The 24,237-nt window shown below is 40.2% G+C and overlaps 1 protein-coding gene across 1 annotated transcript; it reads right to left on the reverse strand.

Annotated features, from left to right (window-relative positions):
- Positions 1–8,289: 8,289 nt before the first annotated feature.
- rab15 (RAB15, member RAS oncogene family) lies at positions 8,290–23,992 on the reverse strand. Its single transcript, XM_040018106.1, has 7 exons — positions 23,603–23,992; positions 12,054–12,114; positions 10,655–10,715; positions 9,940–10,017; positions 9,297–9,386; positions 9,057–9,122; positions 8,290–8,950 (listed from the first exon to the last, which is right to left on the reverse strand). Exons 1-7 carry the CDS (start codon positions 23,724–23,726, stop codon positions 8,789–8,791), a joined length of 642 nt encoding a protein of 213 aa, XP_039874040.1. The 5' UTR covers positions 23,727–23,992; the 3' UTR covers positions 8,290–8,788.
- Positions 23,993–24,237: the final 245 nt, after the last annotated feature.

The raw sequence follows: 24,237 nt of genomic DNA on the forward strand, positions 1-24,237 counted from the left end.
TGCTGTTGCTCTTATTATGTCCAATATTCCCACGTTTAAGCCTCAGAAAGTCTCTTTAGCTGCTAATGCAGAGCTGTGTTCAAACAATGCCAATAACAGTGTTTGCCTTTTGGTTTTGCATACTTAGCATACGCTAGTTTGTTTTCTTATGAACAAATATTGATTTGAGCGTCTCTAAAGACTGCATACAAGAAAACAGTTTCTTTTAGGTGACACTAGCTCTGAACCCAGCACCCACCAATGCTAACCACTGCACCACCAAACTGCCTGCTTAGCAGACGTGCAGCACACTGAAGTCATGTGTGTGTCCACCTGATGAATCCAAGTCGAAACTCTCCTATCGATTTTTTTACTCTCCAGCAAGCTCCAGTTATTCTATGTGTCTGTCATATCAGGTGGTAAGTCTTTATGAATTTAGTGCTATTTCTGACGCCTACCGCATTAGATATAGTTGCACACATTACACAAATTGTTACTACACATAGCGCAGCTTTAAATTAATCAGCTTGTTGAAACAGCTGCATGTGTTAAATCGTGAAAAGAGAACCATGAAGCATTTATTACTCACAGAGAAACGCGCACTATTTACTCAGAAAAAGGAAGGCGCATCAGTTATGGCATCAATTTACCTTTCTCATCATGCTGCCTTTTTTTTTTTTTTGCTTTCTGCAGCCTTCCCACTCAGTTTGTTTTTTAGATATTGTTAAAGGGGATAAATGGAGGTGGATCTCAAGAACAGATAGCTTTAAAAAGCACAGCATAACCACAGGTGGCATGGCAAAAATGGAGGACAGAATGTTTCAGTGTTAGATCTGGCTGTACAAGAAACCTTCAACCTACACTGCTACATCTGAATGTGTGATTTAGAGCTTATTTTCTCCTCTGATTTTCTGGCTCACTGTGACCATAAAGCTTCAGCTCTATTTGGAATGGATGCACTGGCGAGGATGCTGAGAAGTGCTGAGCAGAGGGAGGTGGGGGGGGTCTGGCTAGGTCTGGCTTGGCAGGGTGCTACAGCAGTTAATTAAAGCTGCTGGGCAGGTATTTCGGGATTAGGAGTGGGTGTGTGGAAAGGGCCTCTGGTGGCCTTAGCATGAAGTCATCATCTCATGAGTAATAGTGGCTGTGAACACTTGAGTGTGCCGGTTGTTTCTTCAAATGCTTGTGGTTGTGTCAGTAGAATTTGCTTGATGTGGTGCGTCTCTTTGTTATGACTGGCGCTTGCTTTATGGCACTGATCGCTTTTACCAGTGAGACATCTCATTAATGTGGCGATAAAATGTCATTTTGCTGGACAGTCAATCATGGGGCTTATTCAACTAGCGAGTAAACACTCTTATGTAATGGAGCGTGTGATTATTTTTCCTACTTTTATTTTCTTATCATCACAAATAATGTTGTCATTTAGACAACATTGGAATTCTTATTATCGTTATATAAGATTTGCTTCATCATCGGGAGAAAATGGCCTGGAGGTATTCTGAAAACATCACAAGACTATAATTTGCCAAATCAAGATCACAATAACAAGAAAAATAAATAAATATTTGGGGATTTGTGATCTTTAAAGAACACATCCACAAGACGTTAGCGGACATGCTCAGTTAATAACTTTATTTATTTCAGACCTTCAGTCTAACTCTGGGTCACACCACCTACAGAAATACTCTGACGATTTAGTTGAATGCTTACGTGATGGGCAGGAGGAGTACAGAGCACTACTGGATTATTCTGTGGAGCGGGGTGGGAAGAATTATTTTCTTTTGAATGTGAATCAGACCAGAGAGGTGGTGATCGACTTCAGAAGGAAGACGACGGCATCACGACTCCTGTCTGTCCTGGAACAGGATGTTGATGTGACGGAGGAGCGCAAAGTACCCGGGCATCTACATCGACAGCAGGCTGAACTGGAATACAAACAGAGAAGCTGTGCACAAAAAAGGGGGATGAACAGGTTCTACTCCCAAAGGAAGCTGAGATCCTTCTGTGTGTGCAGGAAAACGGTGGAGATTTTCTTTTTTATCAGTGAGTTGTGTTGAGTGCAGTGTACTTTATTGCGGCATCAGAGAAAACTGTCTCTGTGACTGTGACTGACTCCAAACTGGACACCTTTGAAACTTGTAAAAAATGTTTCACATCATGTGACCACCGTCTGCACCACTCACTGGACACGCAGTGGATCACCTTCTATAACAGATTCATACCACAAGGACGGGAAATCTTTCATGCTACATGCACTTTATAATACAATATATCTGTCTGTTACAGAATCATCTGCAAGATCTTATCTTTATATGTCCTGTAGTGTATAGTCCTGGGATTTTGCATCCTATCAGCCTGAGGGTGTTCTTGGTGTGCAACAACAGATCTCGGGGCTTGAGGTTTCCCAGCAGCATGGTGTTTTGTAACAAGTGGATCAATGAATTTCACTTGACCTTTCAGAGGTGTTAATGTTGCGGCTGATTGGTGTGTGTGTTATACCTTCTTCCTCCAGGTGGCCGAAAAAATTGCCGTGACACTTTAAATCACAAGTACTCGATCTTTTGACCATGAATGAACTCTGTCCTCTGTTTTTATTAGGGGAGCTTCTCCGTCTTTCTCCTCCACCCCCACACGTCTCCGCACACATATCCATCCAGTTATGTCACTGCAGCTTCCAAACATTCCCTCATTTACGCTCACATACGCTGACACACACACGCACACACACGCACCATATGGTTGAATGTCAGACAGCTGCAAGACCTGAAGTGATGTGGCAGGGGATTGTGTTGCAGAAAGTGATGATGATGAAGATAATGATGATAGCTTCTGCTCACAACAGCAAGAATGAACTGCCTCCATATTTAGATGTATACGTCTGTACGAACTGTGTGTGCGTGTGTGTGTTTATGTGTGGGTGCTTTGTGTCAGCGTGTAAGCCGACTTGCTATTGTGTACGTGTGTCCGTGTGTCACTCAGCCTTGTGATAGATACCGAGTTGTCACATCTATCAAGCAGACAACAGTTCCACATGCATATTCATCATTATGGTAATTTCATCCAAAGCGCTTTAATGAGTTCACAACATTAACAGCTCCGATGAGGTGATGAACAAAAGCTTTGCAGCTTTTTTCCCCCTGTCCCTGTCACTGACTCATAATGAAACATTTATTTGGTACAGTTTTCCTGAGTGTGCTAAACAAATGTGTAGGGCATTGCTGTAAAGTAAAGCTGTCACTTTTATTTATTTATTCCTTGTGGTTTAGGAATAATGTGGGCAAGGGGATGTTTCAAGTATTCAAGTTACATTTAATAAGAGTGACCACCAGATGGCAATTACATTCATATGTGGAAACTGACTCTGCTGTTTATCCGCTGTTGTAAATATTCCCTGTGTTACAGTATAAACGGCACATTTTAAGGGACTCGCACTCTTACAGTCGAAGCAGGCTCTGGCAAACTAATGGGGCGAATCTGTCACCTAGTGGTTAAATTAAGAGGTGAGACAAAAGCAGCTCTCGTTTCATCAGCAGAGATCTAGGGTATTGTTTATGTAACAATGCAACAATGTGAGTTTGGTGACAGGGAGTCTGGAGACACATTAAAGGAAAATCCTGAGTAAATCAGTGGAGAAACACAACGAATGCAGATGTTCATGAGTGGAACATTGATTCACCGAATGGTTTGATGAGCATGAAAATGATGTGATTCAGATGTTTAACCCAGTTGAACATCTTTGGGAGATTTTGGACTCAAATGTTAGACACAGAGATGTCTTTCAGCTGGCTTGGGATTGCTTTGATGTCCCACCAGAAGAGCTGGAGGAGGTGGTTGGGCAGAGTGAGGTTTTATGCTTAAACTGCTGCCTCAATAACCTAGACCCTGATGGATGGATGGATGGATGTTTGACCACCCTACAGCAAGTGTTTTGATCCTTCCATCTTGGCAAGTCCGTCACAAGATGCACTGAACCTTAAGTGAAGGTGAACGAATTTGCTAGTCTGTGCCTCCTGTGACACCTCCATCTTCTCGGGTCTTCTCAAAATCCAATTTAATTTTAAGCAGTCACCTCAAGGAACTGGAAGTTAAGGACCATATAATAATAGAGCCCCAACAATCAAACGACCCCCTGTGAGCAAGCACTTGGCGACAGTGGGAAGGAAAAACTCTTATTTAACCAGGAAGAAACCTCCAGCAGAACCAAGCTCAAGGAAGGGCAGCCATCTGCCGCGACTGGATGGAGATGAGGGGAAAGAAGAGAGCAGAGGGAGGCAGGACAAAATACCCACTGTGGAAGAGAGCTAGAGTTTAAGAATAACTAATGATTAAATGTCCCGAGTCCCTTAAAATGTGTGTATAAACACATATAGAGTGAAAAGAGGTGAGTGAAGAAGAAACAGTATGGGAAGCCCCCATCAGTCTAGGCCTATTGCAGCATAAATAAGAAAGGGTTGAGGTTCAAGTTTATCACAGACCTCTTGCACCAATACCACAGGAGGTCTATTGATAGCCACCCATTTGTATGTAAACTTAGCAGAACAGCAGTGGGGACAGAGAATCTCCTTGGTAGATCCTGCACTTCATGGTGACCTATGCTATGGACTTGAAGGTGGCCTCTAGTGTTGTTTGCCACATCCCCACTGAGTTCCTGATGAAGGCTCTTAGGGTCCTGTTGATCTTGTATAGTTCTAGGCATTCCAGAATCCATGTGTGGGGCATTGAGTCATTGGCTTTCTTGTAGTTAATCTAGGTGGTGCTGTGGTAGGTCAGTCTGGTCTTGCAGTCTTGGGCAACTGGTCTGTCTACCAGGAGCTGGTGTTTTGCACTTCTAGTATTGTTGCAAATTCCTTTCTGTGCCCCGCTTATGTGCCTGTTCATCTTAGCCGCTATGATACCTGAAAGGAGCTTCCATGTGGTACTGGTAGTTGGATGGGACTGGTCCCTTCTGGAGTTCCTTGAGGATCAGGACTATCCAGGCTTCAGTCAGGCATTCTGGGTGTTTCTTGTTGACTAGTAGCTGGTTCATTTGAGCTGCCAAACGCTTATAGAGTGCAATCAGCTTCTTCAGCCAGTAGGCGTGAAACATGTTGGGGATGGTGCTGTCCAGAAGAAGAATGTTAGAAGGTTCTGTGATGAAGTGCTGGTTTGTTCTTCTACCTTCTATCTCTCTGATGTACCTCTTCAATCAACTGGCCAAGGCTGTGAGTCTTTGCTTGGCAGTTTCCAAGGCTCAGGTATGGGCACCTTGCTGTATTTCTTAGGCACCTTCTTTATTGCACCTTTCTGCAGCTCCAATTTTTGATTAAGTTTCCTCTGTGCTACCTTGACCTCAGCCTCTAATCTCCTTCTCCATGGAGGTTACTGCTCCTTGTGCCTGTTCATCTTGTAGCCAAGCATCTCAGTGACCACTACTGCCGTGGTCTAGATCAGCTGGTTGGTTTCAGTGATGGTTAGAGTAGGGATTGTCCGTAATGCTGCAGTCCCATCTTCTAGTAGACTTTCAGAGGGTACTTCATGCAGTCTTGGTAACCAGTTACGGAGGATCCAGGTTTCCAGCTTTGCCATGATCCTATCTTTCAGGTCAGCTGCTCTCGTGATCAGCACTCCTGCTTCCATCATACTTAGGGCTTGGTACGCAATCTCGGGTACACATTTATAACAGTTATCATCAATGCATTTTATGTTTACTATGAAACATGTATCTGAGAATTTTAATTTATTGGGCACACCTATAATATGTATCCTTCAGCATGAATTATGTATAAATTATTGCCTCTCAGATCACGGTCAGAGAAAATGGATGGATAGCTCTATTTTCTAAAAGGAAAAGAATAAATGAGCACACTCAGCAGAAAATACGTTTTCACTAACATTTGAAGGAGAAAAATGTATGTGCGTCTGGTTGTGCTAAAATTTAAAGATTCAGTAACTTGTGCAGCTCACCACATTTTAACTGTAACTCAATGCCAGTGTCATTGTGAGAGTTGCCATGCTACCAGTGACCACCAACACTTGCACAACAGATTGTCTCGTGTTTTAGCTTAATGTGGATTCAGTAATTTACATACTTGTTAAGTAACAAATGCTGGCAGAATCCTTAACTTGTAGTTACTGGACTGAAATTGCATTTTTTATGGTTAGGTTTATACGCTGGCAACATCTGGCCAACTAGAGGGAAAGATAGTGGTTTGGTTTGATAAAGAAATTTCGAACACAATAAACTGTATTTCAGATCCACTTTAGACTCATTTTCTGTCTAAAGTGAGAGCAGTTCAGCATATGATATGATACCATTGCCCACACATTGATAATTATATCACAATACAGTAGGGCTGTTCGATATATAACGATATATATCTGATGACGATATAAAAACGTCTATCGTTTCATTTTACGCTATCATTTGTTTCGTGGTGTCGCAAAATAAACTGTTTACGGCAATATTTTTTCATCGTTTTGATGGACACTGTAGTGGCTATATTAATTTCTTAAAGTTCTCTCTTTCTCTTATATTTAATTTAACCACACTATGGACAGACAAGCGCCTGTTTTTATGTGTTGAAGGTAACACCATCGCGTGTCCGCTTGTTTATGTTCCACATAAACCTTTCACAATAAAGCTCAATATCCTGTTGAGACTTTTCAAAATAAACTGAATCACGTGAAAGAGCAGATTATTCACGGATGAGAAGTAAAAAAGAGACGCCAGGTGCTAAAAAAATAAACCTTAGACTCAAACGTTAGAACAGGCCTTTCCCCGCAGCATGCTGTATAATAAATACAAAGAAAACGGCGGCTGTTACAACTTATGTCTAAAAATGTATAGTTTCATGCATCGGTTAAAACACTCGACTCCGGGTAAAGGACGTGCAGCTGGAAACACTTCACACAAGTCGAGCTGCCCGAGATTCACAGAATTTACAGAAAATGTTACATGTTTGTGATTTATATCGTCATCGGACGATAGAATTCTTATATCGGTATATGAGATTTTGGTCATATCGCACAGCCCTACAATACAGCAATTCTATGTTACTGGACACACTGCAATACCATCATCTGGTAAGAGTAATAATGGCCATTAAAAGACAAAAAGCAGGAAACGTGTCATTTCAGGGATTCTGATAATAATTATTAAAAAGGGGTTAAATGAGCAAAGGTTTTATGTTTTTGCCATTAAAATCTTGTCTTTAGTACCCGAACATTTAGCATAGTACAATGTAGTGCATCTCCAAATCATATTTAGTGATTACCAAGAAGACATCTGAGCACAGTGTCATATAACTGCAAGTATTTACTCATAAACATCAGACATCATTTCTTCAAGGTTAACATGTTGCATGTAATATAGTTACACAAATGCAATTAAAGTAGTCTGAAAGAAAGAGAAAAATAAAGTTCCTGAAAACAACACAGATAAGTTGTGTATCTAGAGTGTAGTCCAGAACATAATTCGCTACGACATACCGCCGCTTCACATGTTGCACACGTTGCACACGTTAACAATTGTTTTGAGTAGCATTTAGTAATACTAAGTTGCAAAAAATGTAGCCAAAGTTCATCTTTCTGTGTCTACTCTCCAAACAGGCAACTCTGGTCAAATGCTTCACTTATATTACGGTTAGGTGAATATTAACTTCATTGAAGTTACAATGAAAAGAAAGGAAAGGAGTGTGAAACGCATGCAGAACCCTCATTCGTCCTTTGTTAAATCTGTGAGCAAACAAAAGAAAAGGCATCTCCACTGAACTCTGTACAAAACAGCTATTAAAAGAACAAAATGATCGATACATTATTATCTTCACAAAGGGAATATTTTAGACCATCAAGAATACCCATGTGGACTTTTTATACAGCCTTCTACAGTGAAGTTCATGACGTACGCTTGCTCATGAGTCTATCAATCTACATTGCTTTTAAAAACGTGGTATGTACAATGCAATATGCAGTCAGCGATCCACCTGTACTATAGTTTCTTCTATAAACAAACTCTATAAAATAATAAAAATACCTTCTGTTTGCTACAGGGAAACTATATTATTTTGCTCTCGATGTTTCCCTCGCCATAGACTGGTAAATCAGACCACTTAGATAATATTACAAGCTGCAACACTTCCTCTGTAGTCATGATATGTATGAAAACAATGCAAACAAAATGCAATAAAGTGGATGCATATATTCAGAATCATTTCGCTCCGTTGAAGGAAGCCACTGCAAGTGCAAATAAAACCAAAAATGAACGGAAGAAGAGGAAAAACAGGGATGTAATGACCGCTGGACATCTCGAGTGCTGTTTTTGCAATGCATATAGCACCCTCTTGTGGTAATTTCTTGTACTGGATCTAAAGCATTTAAAGGGGATTTCAACCAGTTCCTCTGTACTCTACATTTGTGTAACTTATAAAGAAAACATTATCAGATTTTCATTTTCACCCCTTATAGAAGTTTTGTGTCCATTGCCAAATTTGCAGTGGATAGAGATCACATTTTGTTACAAAGACATGCTAAACTGTTCAGAAAATGGTGAACATTCAGCTACAAGGAGGCAAACAGCCTTTGTTCAGCAAAATATTTCTCGCTTGACCCTTAAAACTGCTCTCAAGTGACTTGTTAGCACTTTTGGCCCTGCCCCACCAAACTAAATTAAAATACTAAGCTGAAACATAGCTGATATCAAAATTACAGACACGTAAGCCTCATCCTCTGGTGAGAAAAAAAGAAAAGAAAAAGGAAACACATTTTTCCAGGAGTGTGCAAAGTGTGTGGCATGTGTGACATATGTTCAGTCAGGATTCAAGGTTTTCCTCTAACACCAGCAGCCTTTGCGTTGGTCGCCAGCAGCACTGTCACAGAGTCCCTCCTCTTCCTCCAGAGCAGTGAGATTGAGCTCGTCGTTAACGGACATCCGGAGTAGATCCAGGTCCTTTTTGTTGGCTGCCAGCACCTGCTCAGCCAGTCGTGTAAAAGTCTTTGGAGGAGACACATAGACATGATGAGACACCCCGTGATGCAATTACAGGTACATGCATTTCTGTGCATGGCCTTGAGAGAAGTGTCTCCCCGTGTAACCTCACCTCTGTTATATTATGATTGGTGAAGGCACTTGTCTCAAAGAAATCCATTCCATAAGCCTTGGCCAGCTGGAAGACAGATTACGGTGAAAATGGGAGCAAATGGAAAAAAACTGAGCACGTTATGCTTCTTTAGTCCCTCTCTCCCGAATAATCCCAGGTATCTAAACAGCAAAGCAGAGCCACAAAATCGAACTCAAGTTCTGCTAGGTACACATAGCCATCGATGCCAGAGTGACCCACCTTGATGCCTTGCTCAGTGGCCACCTGCCTCTTGTCCACTTCATCTGACTTGTTCCCTACGAGGATCTTCTGGACCTTGTCAGGAGCGTACTGCAGGGGTTTGTGATGTGGACACGAAGAGATGTTTACAGACAAGGGAGAAGAGCAGAAAACAAAATGAAAGCGATAAGACAGGAGAGAGCTGTTTCAAATGCCAGGAGAATGCAGAGAGCGCGACAGTGTACAGGAAATGAGACCTAGATTAAAAGCAAGTGGGAAGCGTGCCAGCATCAATAGGTGATATATTTGGAGAGACCCGTAGAGGAAATTACATTCATAATGACTAAATTAATAGCATAAGATCACCTGGGAAACGATAAAGGGGAGCGGAAGACGAGAGAGCTTTATGAAGAAAAAGTGAGCGCATGTGGAAAAACCGTGTTCTTTCCGATATTTATGACAAACGAAGACGAAACACCGTAAACGCAGAATAGCTGTCAGGTCAGTGTGTTTGGTTTCTATCACACCATGCCAGCCATATGTTCTTCGTCAAGCTGGAGCCTCTGCACACTCGGTACATTTGTTACTTCGGGCCTTTCGACAGCGTTGAAGAAAAATGTGCCTGATTTATTGAGTTCTTAAATCCCAAATCACACTGACTCACCTCGTCCACGTCGCTGGCCCACTTCATGATGTGCTGGAACGATCGCTCACTCGTGATGTCATATACCAGGAAGATCCCCTGAAAAGAGACGGTCAAAGATTTTAAAACAACAACAACATGCATATTTTTCAAGCACCTTTGAGATCCATGTTTACAAAATGTTGCTTGAACCCTTTTTGGAGCATTTCATAACACGTTCCTATGATTCCCATAAACAAATCAGACTAGCACTTGGAAAACTGGCTGCCTCTACTGGCAGTGTGTTCTGTGTTGTGAGCCACAGTCTGGAAGAGAAATCCACTCAACTGTTTTAGAGCACAAAACAGGATAAAGAAACTTTCCTTTCAATTTCATTACCAGTTTCTGGTAAATAGACAATTAGGTTTCAGCCAGTTTAACCTCTTTAGCAGCCCAAAACAAATTTCATGCTGCTGCGAAAGGGCTACACACTCCTTTGAGGAAAGGAAGAACATTTACGACACCACTAGTCTCAGATAAAATCCTTTTGTTGTGAAAACCTCAGGGTAGCAGCTCCACTATGATTCCTTTAAGAGAAGTAACATAAGCAGCTGTAAGGATTAGGCAAGGGTTATTCTTGTAGCTGGAACAAACTGAATTTAAAACAGATTAGACTTAAATTTGTACTGTGTGTGTGCAGAAATAATATTGCATCAATTTATGGCAGAGTAACTGTAGGAGACTTAAGGTCAGCTACCTGCGCTCGTCTGTAGTACTGCTTAGTGATGGTCTGGTACCTTTCCTGGCCCGCAGTGTCCCTGCAAAACAAACATATATGAATATTCATTTTGTGATTATAATACAATGACATGGAGTGCAGGAGGCAGGTAATTAGAAGTGCTGAGGCTAAAGAGGACACTTAGCAAAATCTTGACCAGACACCTAAAATACCTTTTCAGCTTTTCAGACAATAACAAAAAAAAGGGCAAACTGTGGTCAGCGGAGCTTTTTTTAGTGACTCTTGTGCAGCTTTTGCAATGTCAAAGTTAAGACTTCAGGTAGACAGATGTATGTGAAATGTGGGTTATAGGCTCTCTAGATAAAATGCAAAAAAAACAGCAGTTGATCTGTGATCTGGTTAAATTCATAAAAGTCTTTTCTAAAAAAAAAAGAAAGAAGTTGAGCGATTTAGCTGCATTTTAACAATTTTTTGCATGAAAAGAAAATTCCCTCATGCATTTCGATTTCTACTTAATTCTACAACGTCAGTGTGACGCATCAGTGGTTACGTTTGGGAAAATGTCATCACTCTAGTTGTGAGTTATGACAGGGCACAAACTCCAGGTTTGGTGCTACAAAAATAGTAAAACATACGTGACTAAAATGTACGTGCTATCTTCTAGGTGAAGTCAATGCAGGTGGGCTTTAAACCTGGATGCTATCTGAAGGCCGCCAGATGAAGATAGCTGAGGTTGGAAAAAGAAATTTTATCCTATAGAAGTCTCTGGGAAAATAGTTTTCTGTGTTACAGTTTTTGGACTCAATCATTCATTTTTGACCTGGGACACTGTATTAAAAGAATATTTTGTAAATCTTGGTCATACTATGTCTTCAAATCGAGAAATATCTGTGGTTTGAAATCACTCTTTCATCTGCGGTTGTGCCTTTTGGGTCACCTTTGATATAATTATCTGACAAATAGCACGGCTTATTGTGCAATAAAGTTTCTTTCAGCTTTTCCTGTTTAATTTTAAGAAACACAGATGACGTTCCCAACACAACCCTATCAGGATTTGTCTCTCCCGCTAACTGTAAACAAGGGAACTTGTGTAGGCCAAACGTGTTAACCACTATGCTGATTTTACTTTATTTTATCACTAATTAGCAATTATGCAATTTATGAATACACCTTGCTAACCAAGCTTGTTATCTCCACCCTTCAATCCAAATATGGTCCCTTTGTGCTCAAATAAACCCCTGAGATGGCGGCGGCCTTAATGCCTGACATGAGGTTTCAGAACAGTAGTCCACATATCAGTAGCTGGCATTATGGTTTACATAATACTTTTTTTATTTTTCACATGCAGTCTATGGCTAACCCTTCAAACAACATACAACACCTTATAATAAGATTTTGTCTCTTTCCAGTTTCTTACCATATCTGTATGCGGACTTTGATACCATCTATTAGTAGTGTCTTCATTTTAAAGTCGACCCCTGCAAGGGAGAAGATACGATGAGGAAACACAGCATCACATTCACAAAGTAGCTTTATTTGATATTTCTCCCAGGGACAGCCTAAATGCTCTGACTGTTGTCAGAATTGTATACACTCTCCCTTCGGTAAGCGACCAACATTAATCAACCAAGCTTGTCCGACAGATGGACGTTTACCACTATCTGCTCCAACTTTGCAACATCATAGGAAACATTAACACAAAGAGAGGCACATCATCCCTGTATAATCAGCCTGAGAGAAGGTCGAGCTAATGATCCAGTGAGCAGAGTGCTCGTTTAGTTCAGTCCTTTGTATTGACTGCGTGGGGGAGGGGTTGGGGAGGTGGAACAAGAAAAAAAGAGCTATATGATAACTGAGCACAACATAACAGCAAACAGGAGGGATGGGAAGAAAGAAAAGAGAGCTGGGAAGGGGTTAAGTAAGCAGTCACTCACGCTTCAGTGATCTCTGATCTATTTCAGACAGCTGAGTGTGATATTATTCACAGAAAGTCAGACAGGGGCAAGTTTATTTTCTATCATGAGGACTGTCCATTTTTAAACATATATGAGAGTTTTTAGTTTTTAGGCATTTATACTTTGCTTGTAAATGTGCAGCATTTTATGGAGACATGGACAAACATACATGGAAATGCAGTATATAAAGCAAAAACTAGGTTTTGCACAAGTCTGTTGAGCTTGAAAGTCAATATTTGGTATGAGCATTTTAATTATTCAAGCCTCAGACAAGCTTTCTTGTAATGTCTTTAAGCAGATTCAAAACTTTAAAGCTCTACTTTGGATGTTGGCTGCCTTTTGTTCTGTTCTCTGTCAAGATGATCCCATACTGCTTCAATAATATTGAGGTCTGGGCTCTGGGGAGGCCAATCCATGACTGATATTTGTGCACCGTGGCATTTTTTATTTACCACACATGCATGCTTTTACTAGGTTTGTTTTATAAAATGTTTGGAATCGTTGTCAGGACAAAAAAATGAAGCTTTTGCTGCTTTCCACATCTTACCATGTTGACATATGCCAGGTTTTTTCACTAATAGTTCTTTGTGAATCACATTCTTTGTGCAAAAACACTATTTCATACAATTTTTCCTTGCATTAATGAAAGAAATGCTTAAAATGCTAAGTTTTTGTTAAAGGTTTCTAAGACCAAAATGCAAAAAGACACAATTTAAAATTGGTTCTTCGCTGAGTTGGCTGTTATTTGTATACACAACACTGGTTCCCTTGAGTTAGGTGTCCTTTTTAATGCTCCAAAGACTCATAGGTAAGTCTTAAGTGGTTAACAAATTAAAAGACTTTGCAACAGTAATGTGCAAGGAGTGGACTTCAAATGAATGACAAAGCAACAAATCACCAAAGATAAACATTGAAAGAACTTCAGAAACTCTGGAAAACTCTTGTTCAATATAGCCTTAAAAATTATAAGAAATTCTGGCTCCTTAGAAAAAAAACAAAGAAATGTGGGGAAATGAGGACTTTTTGACAGTAGTGTATATGTAATAAGACTGTAGAAGAAGAGCCTGAAACCAGGATCTCAGAGAAACTGCAGCAAACTGAGTCCTGTTTTGCATGACAATACCCCCCAAACCCCCTGAACATCAATAATAACAAACAACTGCTATAGTAAGTCTTTAACGTTTGGATAAGATACAGTAAAATTCCTAAACAAAGCAATCAGATTTTACATTCAACTACAGTCATTGTTTTCCTCATCTCCTTTCTCTATCTATAATGCAGACTAATGCAGTTAAGTCAATACAAAGCACACCCACAGGCTTCTATAGACCGCACTAATCCCTGGGAAATCAATTAACTGTTCATCCCAATTAACCTGATACTCAACACCCCTGTGCCACAGCCAGCATCACGCGCACAGAAAGAGCTACCGGGTCCAATCGATTCACAGAAATGGAAAACGTCCTGCTTGTGTTTTTTATTATGAGGTTCATTTTCTAAGACACTGACATAAGGAAAAGCTGGCATATCTACTACAGCTGGCCGAACTTGTTTTCAGATTATACTTGGGCTAAGAAGGAGTCCAGTGAATGTTGCTGGAGGCTAGAGTGAACTGGCTTGACAATAAGGGGCCTCATTTAAAAGTTATACTCAACCTTTGCCTTTGACCAGAGAGATTTCAGACTAAATGAAAGGTCAGCATCACAATCAGCAGCTTGCTGCGCCCGAGGCTTGAGACAAGAGAGGAGACCATTAAAAAAAGACGCTGTCTTCCTGCATTGTATTAAGCAAGTCAGATAGTCATTCATGGAAATTGTAATGATTTGAGCAGAAAATGCGGATATAGACAGAAAGCCTAATGGGCTCTCCAGTTTAGCAGTGAATGTCTACAAATACGAATCTGACCAAATCTGGAAAATCAAGAAAACTAAACTGACAAATCATTAAAGTCTAAGTTCTATTTTGAGAAAAGCAAGTCATGCTTCAGCCTACGCTGTCTTCTTTCAGCTGCTAAAAAAAATCAACTTCAGTGGGCTTTTCATCCAGTCAGACATCCTGCCAGCCATTTTACAAAACTTATCCTATTGACAGGAAGAAGGGGTTTTTCCATCAAGCTGGCATTGGACAAGCAGGAACCTCTGAAGCTGAAAAAGCCAAAAAAAACCAACAAAAACTGCAGTTGCTAGAATGGCCACTTGAGGCTTCAAAAATGAGCCAGTCCCGATAGACTTTCATGTTAAATGGCCAACTTTACAGCAGAAAAAAGTGTGTTTACAGCCTGGTAGAAAAATTGTTTGAGCCTCTTAGGACAGTTTCCCTCTTCATAACAATTTAAAGTTGTTTTATTCACAACTTATTTCTCTGCACACTGGAGTTACGAGTGTGGTCACCTTAACTTTCAGTTCATCTCCGCTAAACGAAGTTGGCTCTCCAATGTGTTTGTGCCTTTTTGAGCATTTAATGGAATAATCAGATTAATATTGATGCAGACCACCAAAAAGGTTCGTACTTCAGCTTTGCATATCTATGCCTTTTCATTGCATGTATACAGTTCACTTTGCTAACCAAACTTGCTAGCATTAGCACCCCAGCCTGTGGGCATTTTTAGCTCTAAGAAAAACCTGTCAGCGGCCAAATGGTAACACTGAACCTTCGCTATGCAGAATTCAACACCCATGCGTGGCATCACCGTGGCGACATTCATCTTTTATATTGCTTTTGATTACTTTATAACAACTGTGCGAAATGAGGCAAATTTAGTTGTAGTTACAAAGCACGTAGAAACAAAGACAGCCTTCAACATAAACATGTCTGTTTTCTGAGCTTCTTCTCCCCACATTTTTCAGTCTGCATTAGAAAAAAATGTAGAACGCCCTGAATACTGCTGTTCAAGGACAGAATTTTTAAAAAAGCATGTGTAACTGCTGTTACAGCCATAAATGTTGCAACTATCTGCAATCGGTTAAAAAAGCCTTAAAAGGAAACACACTAGTACATTTGATTGACAGTCTGTTACTATTCGAAATGTTATTGCTTTTTATTGTCATGAGGGAATATATGATAGAGAAAAGAGCTGAATCGTGTCCGTGACTTGCACACATTTGAGTTAGCGATATGAATACTGCATACTAAATCCTGCGCTCAGCTTTTGTAGCTCTGTAAAAAAAAACAAAAAAACATTAATCTTGAGGAACACCTTGAAAAAAAACAAACGCTTCTTGTCAGCTTTGCTTCTTCCCTTCAGAGGCACAATGTGCACAGTATGAGAGACAGCAGTTAATTGAACACGGCAGCATTTCACAATCAGCAGTTTGAGAGCCATGTAAAAACAAATGGCTACACACCCAAAATTGACTTGACTAATTACTGGGATGACTATGTTTGACTGTGCAAGACTGATTAGGCAGTAAAATATGTCAGCGTGCTGTAGGTAATGGTGACAGGCTCACTAACAGATGGATGGACGGATGGATGCTCTGGCACTGACACCCAGTCACTGGGGGATGGATCTGACATGCATGACTAGCATTACTAGCAGAGGACAGACAACAGCTGTCAACAGCTGTTGTCTTTGGGGAACACAAGGACAAGGGGCAATCCTTCTTTGGCAATAATAAACTTGTCATTAATCTGTATTGAAACACAATCTTATTAGGATTCTTCAGTACCAGGAACACATAGAGGAAAAAAGGTGGCAAAACTTTTTTTAAATTTAAGGCTGATAATAGCACATGAGGGAATAAAAGCAAGAGCGAGGATGTGAAAGCAAAACATGGGGTTTGAGGGATGTCAAGGGAGAAAACCAGTGGAACATGTCTTTTTAACATGGCTAAAATATCTGAGCCGGAGGAAAAATTCTACAGAATTTTAGAAAAGGTCTAAGAGAAAAGGTTGTCAAAGTGTTTTATGACTGAATACCAAGTTATGCAGCCAACATGTGACTGAGGACCAGAGAAGAAAAAGACACGTCATTAAATTAGCATTTGTAATGTGTCTATTCATAGGAAAAGGGTTTATGCTAGTTTATAGTTAGTGAAGTAGCTTTTACATTCCTTGGCACCTGTTGTATTTGACAGTTGCAGGATGACACAGTCTGCTTTAATGGGTTGAAAAGAAGGTTATCCAGGAAAAATGTTGCTTTAACACAGTATAACAAAAACTTTGGATGATTAATACTGAACCCTTGGAGTGATTTTATAACAAAGGGTCTTCTAACTACACTCAAGCCAAGTAGATGGCAGAAATGTACCTTACTAATAGATGTCAGCTGCTTCAAAGAAGAAGGAAACGAATAAGTATAGAAATGCTGAAGGCAAATGCTGATGAGTTTAAGGAATCTCCACTTAAAACCTTTTTTATCAGTACTAAAATGTCACGTCTTAAAAAAAATTATTTTAGAAAGATTTAATTAAAATGAAATCTGTTTAAGGATCTTGAGGTGTATGAGTGCATGTATGAAAAACTTCTGCAAAGCCTCCAGAAAGAGTTGTGTAAAACATATTCAATTCATGGAGCTTACTTCAGTCAGCAGTGGTTGAGAGTTAAGACTAAAAGTTTGACAGAAGAAATATTTAGAGTTGCAAAAGTAGTAATCTCACAAACTTCTGTAGCCTGTACCTAATCTGTGCTTGAGGGTGGCAGCTCAGCCGTGTGATCTGAGCCACTTCTCGCTGAACTGTCTGCAGCTGAGCCACATTGTGGATGAAGGAGGAAGTTGTAATGGTGATAGAAAAAGGGGACCTTCTTCTGGTTTTGGTGCGTCAATCTTGGCTGTGCACTGTGAATCTTTTTGTGTCCGAGTAACCATTGAAAATGACTCTCAGTATGAAACGTTCAGGGTCAATTGGTCAAAAAGTTGATACTCTATGATTAAATGTTAGATACAAATTCTTGTGCACCTAATTTAGGAAAGAACAAATTCTAAGTTGTATCTTTGGGGAACTGGATAACTGGAGAAAAAAAAAAAGGCCTAAAAAACAAAAAACAAAACAACTAATCTACAGCAAATGAACAGCATCTGAAAGTCATTCAGAAAGAAGGAAATCATTGTCGATGTGTATGCAGGAGGTCAGCAGAGAGGAATATCACTGAATCTCTCCAGTTGTACATCTGCAAAACAGAGTGCAGGCTCTGTCATGGTTTGGGGCTGAATTTTAGCCAGTGGTGTTGGGAATCTTTTCAAAACTGATTAATTTACGAACACAAAGTACCACCGGATTTTGTAATACCATATGGAAAAAATGAAACAACAGGTCAATTTTTCAGCATCACAATATTCCCAAATACTTCAAATGCAAGCACACGTAGATAGTAACACTATCAGTCATGGATTGGCCTTCCCAGACCCTGGACCTCAAAGTTACTGAAGCAGTGTGGAATCATCTTGACAGTGATCAGAACAAAATCCAAATTAGAGCTTTGAATGTCCTTCAAGAAGCCTAGCAAACTAAAAAGACGACTATAGTAGTAGAAATGAGGGTTGACTCAAGACAAAACGCTGTATACTGTGTGTATTTATATCTTTTTCCTGTCTTTTTTAAGAAAGACACATTAGAGACGTGACAGGAACTGCAGTAAGAGAAACATGCAGTAAAGTCGCCAGCCATCTGAAATTTCCTGACAAATACAACCTCAACTATAGCCACCTCAGCTGACATAATATACTCGTAAGATTACGCTATCTGTGCTATGGACAGGCGCAGAAAAGCCAAGTCTATGACAACACCTGTTTCCCTGATAACCTCCTACAATAGGATAGCCATCTGTGCTGGCTGTAATCCATTTCTGACCCTTTAGAGTACTGAGCTTATCAAGCAGCAGCGAGCTACGTGTATAACCATAACACCACCGGGATCAGTACAATGTGGACAGCTGCTTATTGAGCTATGACATAGAGCAGCACAGGGCTGATATTTTATTGGTGTTTTGACAGCCAGGAGGTCCAATGAGGCCAGTGACAAGACTGGCAAGGTAACAGTGAGGAAGATTAAACTCAGCAGTGTGACTGAATACCATTACTAAATCATCTCTGCAGCTGCTCTTTGTCAGACAAGTGTGCACGCTCCAGCCCCCGAACACAGCTATCTGTGAAAATAAAATGAAATACCTCAACAAGAGAGGAAGTATTACTCATTCAGGTGCGATCAGAACTCTTGCTCCAATTACCGTGGCCTTGTTTGACTCTTAATATTCAATCTTTCCATTTTTAGTCAGCTGAAACTAGAAAGCTAAGTCATAGTTTCTCGTTTCATTCAGTGGCAGTTTTAATGACTATAGCACTGATTTTATTTCATGGTAAAGAGACCAAGTGACTCACACTAACTGCCTATCGAACACCTCTTTCAGAAGGCGATGAATCTAAATATGCTGGAAGAAAGTATTGTAAAAGATATAGGAATTTTTTAAGGTAAGTAAGGTGCTTTATTTTGTGAATACTTCAAATGCTTGTGTTAAATCTAATAGAAAATAATAATAAAGGCAAGTTTCTGTGGAGTCTAATGATTTAAAAGCATATTAGAGATGACCCACTACTTCAATTAGTGCATAACATACAGAAATTTAAAAAATAAACTGGACCCAGGCCAGACATGGCTAATTAAGGAAGTGTAAATATTAAGTTCATATTTAAAAGTAATGTGGTGTTATTTTGTACCTAGTGCTTAGATTTTGATTGCTGTGGATGTGTTAAGTGGTTTCCAGTGTAACATGGCAACGGTGATTACTAATGAAAAAAGGGATCTTGTCTCAGTGCAAGAAAGACAACAAACTTAACTCAGGAGACGCAAATGTGGACACGGATTAAAGCTTGATTTAGTCTTCTGTGGGAATTTTTAATCCTACGCTGCAAACGTCTACGCCATTCAAGTCATTGCAGGTTGCATTGACCGGACGTATAGTTACACTTCTCACAAGGTGCACATCGGGTTACGTGGAAGGTTACGCCATAAGCTTAAAAGAGGTTCCTGACTATGTCACAAGTTATAAAGTAGATTTCTGGCAGAAGATTTGTAAGCCACACATGACGGTCTGCACTGCGTGAGTATTTTGCCTTCAGAAGTGCTTTAATTCTGCATGATACAAACTTAACAAGTTGCTGAAAACATTCCTTAGAGATTTTGGACCATACGGACATGATAGCATCACATAGTACCCGCAGATTTGTCAGCTGCACGTCCAATCGTGATCAAATCTCCTGTTCCATCACATCCCAAAGGTGCTTTACTGGATTAAGATCTGATGAGCATGGAGGCCATCTACGTGCAAGATATTCAATGATATGTTCCAGAAAGATGATTGAGCTTTGTGACATGCAGTCTTGCTGGAAATAAAAACAGAAGATGGCTAATAGGCCATAAAGGGATTGAGATGGTCAGCAGCAGTACATGGGTAGGCTGTTGTGTTGGTGCTAAGGGGCTCAAAAATGGTGCCGAGAAAATATCCCCCACACCATTACACCACCACCACCAGTCTGAACTGTTTACTCAAGGCAGGATCAATCTATGCTTTCATGTTGCTTATGCCAAATTCTGACACTATAATCCAAATGTCACAGCAGAAATCAAGACTCATCAGGTCAGGCAACCTTTTTTCAGTCATCTGTTGTCAAATTTTGGTGAGTCCACTGAGAGGTAGGCTCAGTTTCTTAGCTGACATGAGTGCCATCTGGTGTCCTCTTCTGTTGCTGTAGCCCATGTGAGGCTCAACGTGTTTTCACAGATGCTTTTCTGCATACATTGATTGCACTGAGTGCTTATTTCAGTTACCTTTTCCTTTCTATCAGCTCAAGGCAGCCTGGCAATTCTTCTCTGTTCTCTGACTGTAAACTCTGGAGATGGCTATGCATGAAAATCACAGCACTTCAATAGTTTCTGAAACACTCAGACCAGCCCATCTGGCACCAACAACCATGCAATGTTCAAAGTCCTTAAATCACTTTTCTTCTTCTTACTGATGCCCTGTTTCGAATTCATGTCTATTGTCTTGATCGTGTCCACATGCCTAAATGCACTGATTTGCTTCCTTGTGATTGGCAGATAGATATTTGTGTAAACGAGCAGTTGAACTGGGTTTTGCAATAAAGTGATTGTATATATAGATTTACAGCATGCAAAATTAATCTTCCAATGGTAATTAAAGTATCGGCGTTAAAATCACATTAAATAACAGGCTGACAATATTACAGTGGATAGCCAATATTTTACACAGCACAGTATTGCGATGTTTTTATAGAAGGAAACTTGATCTAAATTACAGTAATTTCAGTGTAAAAATAACTGTTTAATGCTAGAAAACCTGTCTGCATGTACTTTACAGTAAATGAATGCAATTTGACAGTTTTATATTTATGTATAACTTAAAATAGCTTCCTGCAGAAATGGCAGGGACTGACCTGTCATCAAATGCCAAAAAGCATTTACAGGTCACGTGACAACAAAATGCTGTAAAAACACAGGAAAATGCAATTCTAGAAACAGTGGACGTGTTTTCCCAGCTATGTTTTTATAGTTTTGGTCTGAACCAAGCCTGTTAGTTTAACAACATGTCAACATGACAATATCCTCCACGCAATGGCAGCTAAACAACAACAGCTAGTTGAAATCCATCAAAACAGCTAGTTTTGATGGATTTCAGGTGTGGAAACACTTAAAAAGCCCTGGACCAAAACCCTTCCCCCACAAGTCACAGCTGACAACCTTAATTCATGCTCTTGTGGCTATATGGGAGAAAATTCACTGTCTTCAAATGCCTTGCAGAAGATTAATGCCTACAGTATAACAACAGCAATCAAAATTCATATATATGTTTTCAGGTATCCACATACTTAGAAATATCTATTCATTATCACACTGTTTAGGAGCTGTTAATGTCTGCATGTTGTGATTGTAGCATTCTGAGTAACAGCAGGAGCTTAATGAGAGACAAAGGTTTTATAGTGTTTTATGAAGGAAAAAATGAGAAGCCATGGGAGCAGCAGTTTTTGGGATAATTAGGAGCGGGAAAATGAATGAGTGGACCGTAAAGGGATGTGATAAATAATGGAATAACCAATGAGGGGGACAGGGGAGAGAATTTATATCCCTCAGTCAGCGTGAAGGTTGGGAAATGATTCATTGAACCACTGAAGGAAAGCACTGATGGTGGTCACTCTTGAGCTCCTGCTCTCTCTTTCCCTTTGGAGTTTGTGGGCCCTGTTTATCAGAAGAATTAACTTTTAATTATTTCATGAAAGACCTCTAAGTGTGGCTTATAGGCACCACCTGCTGCCAACAGCTCTTCTGACCCATATGAGTCTGGATTTCACTGCCTGCCAGACGGCAGATTCTTACCACATCCAGCTGTGCTTGTGAACACTGGGTATGGTCTAACAAAAGCACAAAAAGATCGATATATTCATCATTTTCAACATGCACAAACAGCTGGGATTTTCCTTGTAGGAGACAAGAGAAAGGCTTGCTGCATAGGTTGTAAGCATCACTCTCTCCAGGGTGGAAGTTTCCTGTGGAGTGCTATAGGTCTAGGACTTAAAATAGCATACTGCAGCCTTTGCAGCTGTATGCATGTGGGCATATATCACATCTGGCTGGCAAAAACATGAGGGAAGACAAGCCTTTAAATGAATTTGAGCTTAATAGAGTGTGGATTATTTACAGGAGCATTATTCAAACTAATAGAAAGGCATTTATTTAACTACTAAAGGAGTCCAAAAATAAAAAGGAAGAAACAAATAGAGACACGGTCGTGTTCTTATTCCCTTTTTATATTGGATCTTGTGAAGTAATATCCGCCTGTAAATACATGGCTTAGCACCGGATTCATGATTCATTGCCTCGACCTTATCTCGACAACATGTTCTGTGTGTCTTTTCACTACAAGAGTCAGTTATCACTCACAACCAGCAGGAGCATTTGCTGACTTTTTCTTCACCCACCAGCCACGGCAATGTTTGTATGCTCCCTTCTTCATTTCTGGCAAATTGCAGATCTCTCTATTAACTAAACACACACAGAGAGCACAGTCTGCAGACTCTGCAGCAGCATGTGAGTAAAACCCACTGCTTACTGTATATCCTTATTTCCCTCACCTCAAAGGAAAACACGGTAATGCGCCTGTCGTGACTCTGAATCCAAACTACGAAGCGCACAGCCCATATTAACTATGAGAATGAAGGCTGGCTCGGCTTTGCTGAGTCAATAGTCATCGACGGGGAAGTGGCAAATCTACGAGTTTGTTCTGCAAACAGAGAAGGAGCTGAACATGTCAGCCCTGTCAGTCACAGAGAGAACATCTGATTAGTGCATACCAGGATTGTGTAACTGATATTTAGTCAGTGATGTTTGCAGTTTTAATCATTTGACAAACTCTCATTTTACAAGATTTTACATTTTATTTAAAGACCTCACAGAATGGGTCACTAAATTTGTGCCAGGCATTGAGTTGAGAAGGAACTTTGATCAGAAACCACTTGCAGCCAATTAATGCACACCTGCTGACTCCAGGGCCCCAGTTTAACCGGTAACAAGGATGCTGATGCAAAACGTCCACTTCTCATTCATCATTCATATATATATATATATATATATATATATATATATATATATATATATATATATATATATATATACATACATACATACATACATATAAATTTTTTTGTTATTTTTTTTTGAATGGCACTCGTTTGCATAGTCAGTGCCAAGCGCTGGTAGTTGGTGAACTCATCTGCATGGCTGCCAAGTGTTGGCTCTTCCCCTCTCAGGGCTTCTCCAAACAATCCAATCACGCTTTTCTATTTCTGCTGTATGAATTCACTGCTATGGTTAAATAATAACGCAGCACTTTCCCGTTCAACCTTATTGGATCTAACTGGTAAAAAATTATTGGCCACAAAAAAGGGACACACACACACACACATAAAACGATGAAAGAGGGTTAGGATAAATCAGGAAACTGATCAACATGAAGTCCAGAAAACAGGTAACAAACGAGTCCTGCTGGCAGTGCAGCGTCTTACCGATGGTGGAGATGTGAGATGGGTGAAATTCGTTGTCCGTGAATCTGCATAACAAACATGTTTTCCCAACCCCAGAATCTCCGAGAAGCAGGAGTCGGAAGAGCACATCGTACTGCTTAGCCATAGTGTTGCACGTATTGTTGAAATATAAAAGCCGGAGTCAGCTAACTCAGCGATGGACGAACGACCCCTCCCCACCTGCATCCCATATCTGCTCAGAAGCTCAGCATAAACGGCTTTGACTTCGCTTTTTTTTTCCTTTTCTTTTTTTTGGTCACTGGTGTTGGGTCGGTGGTTAACAAAACAAGGATGCCCCAGCTTCACAGTCAGCCTCCAGCTTCCACTGGGCGCGGTGGACCGCTGTCAGGTGAGACTCGATGATAAAAAGACACTTCCGGTGATGTTTTTCAACATAAAAGTGGCCCTTTCGCGCTACTAGTTTTGAATTTTAACATGTTCTGTACACGCTGTTGGCTTTAAAAGTTCTGATAGTGACAACAAATAATACACCAGGCCCAAATTTCCCAGACTTTAGCTGTTTAAATCTGCCAAAACAAAATCTAAAAATGTTTATGAATTACAAAACACAAATTGGTTGTTTAAAAACGTGTTTCTAAAGCTAGGAAAATACATAA

This window comes from Simochromis diagramma, unplaced genomic scaffold, assembly GCF_900408965.1.
Source record: "Simochromis diagramma unplaced genomic scaffold, fSimDia1.1 OVJJ01000802.1, whole genome shotgun sequence".
NCBI classification, from domain to species: Eukaryota; Metazoa; Chordata; class Actinopteri; order Cichliformes; family Cichlidae; genus Simochromis; species Simochromis diagramma.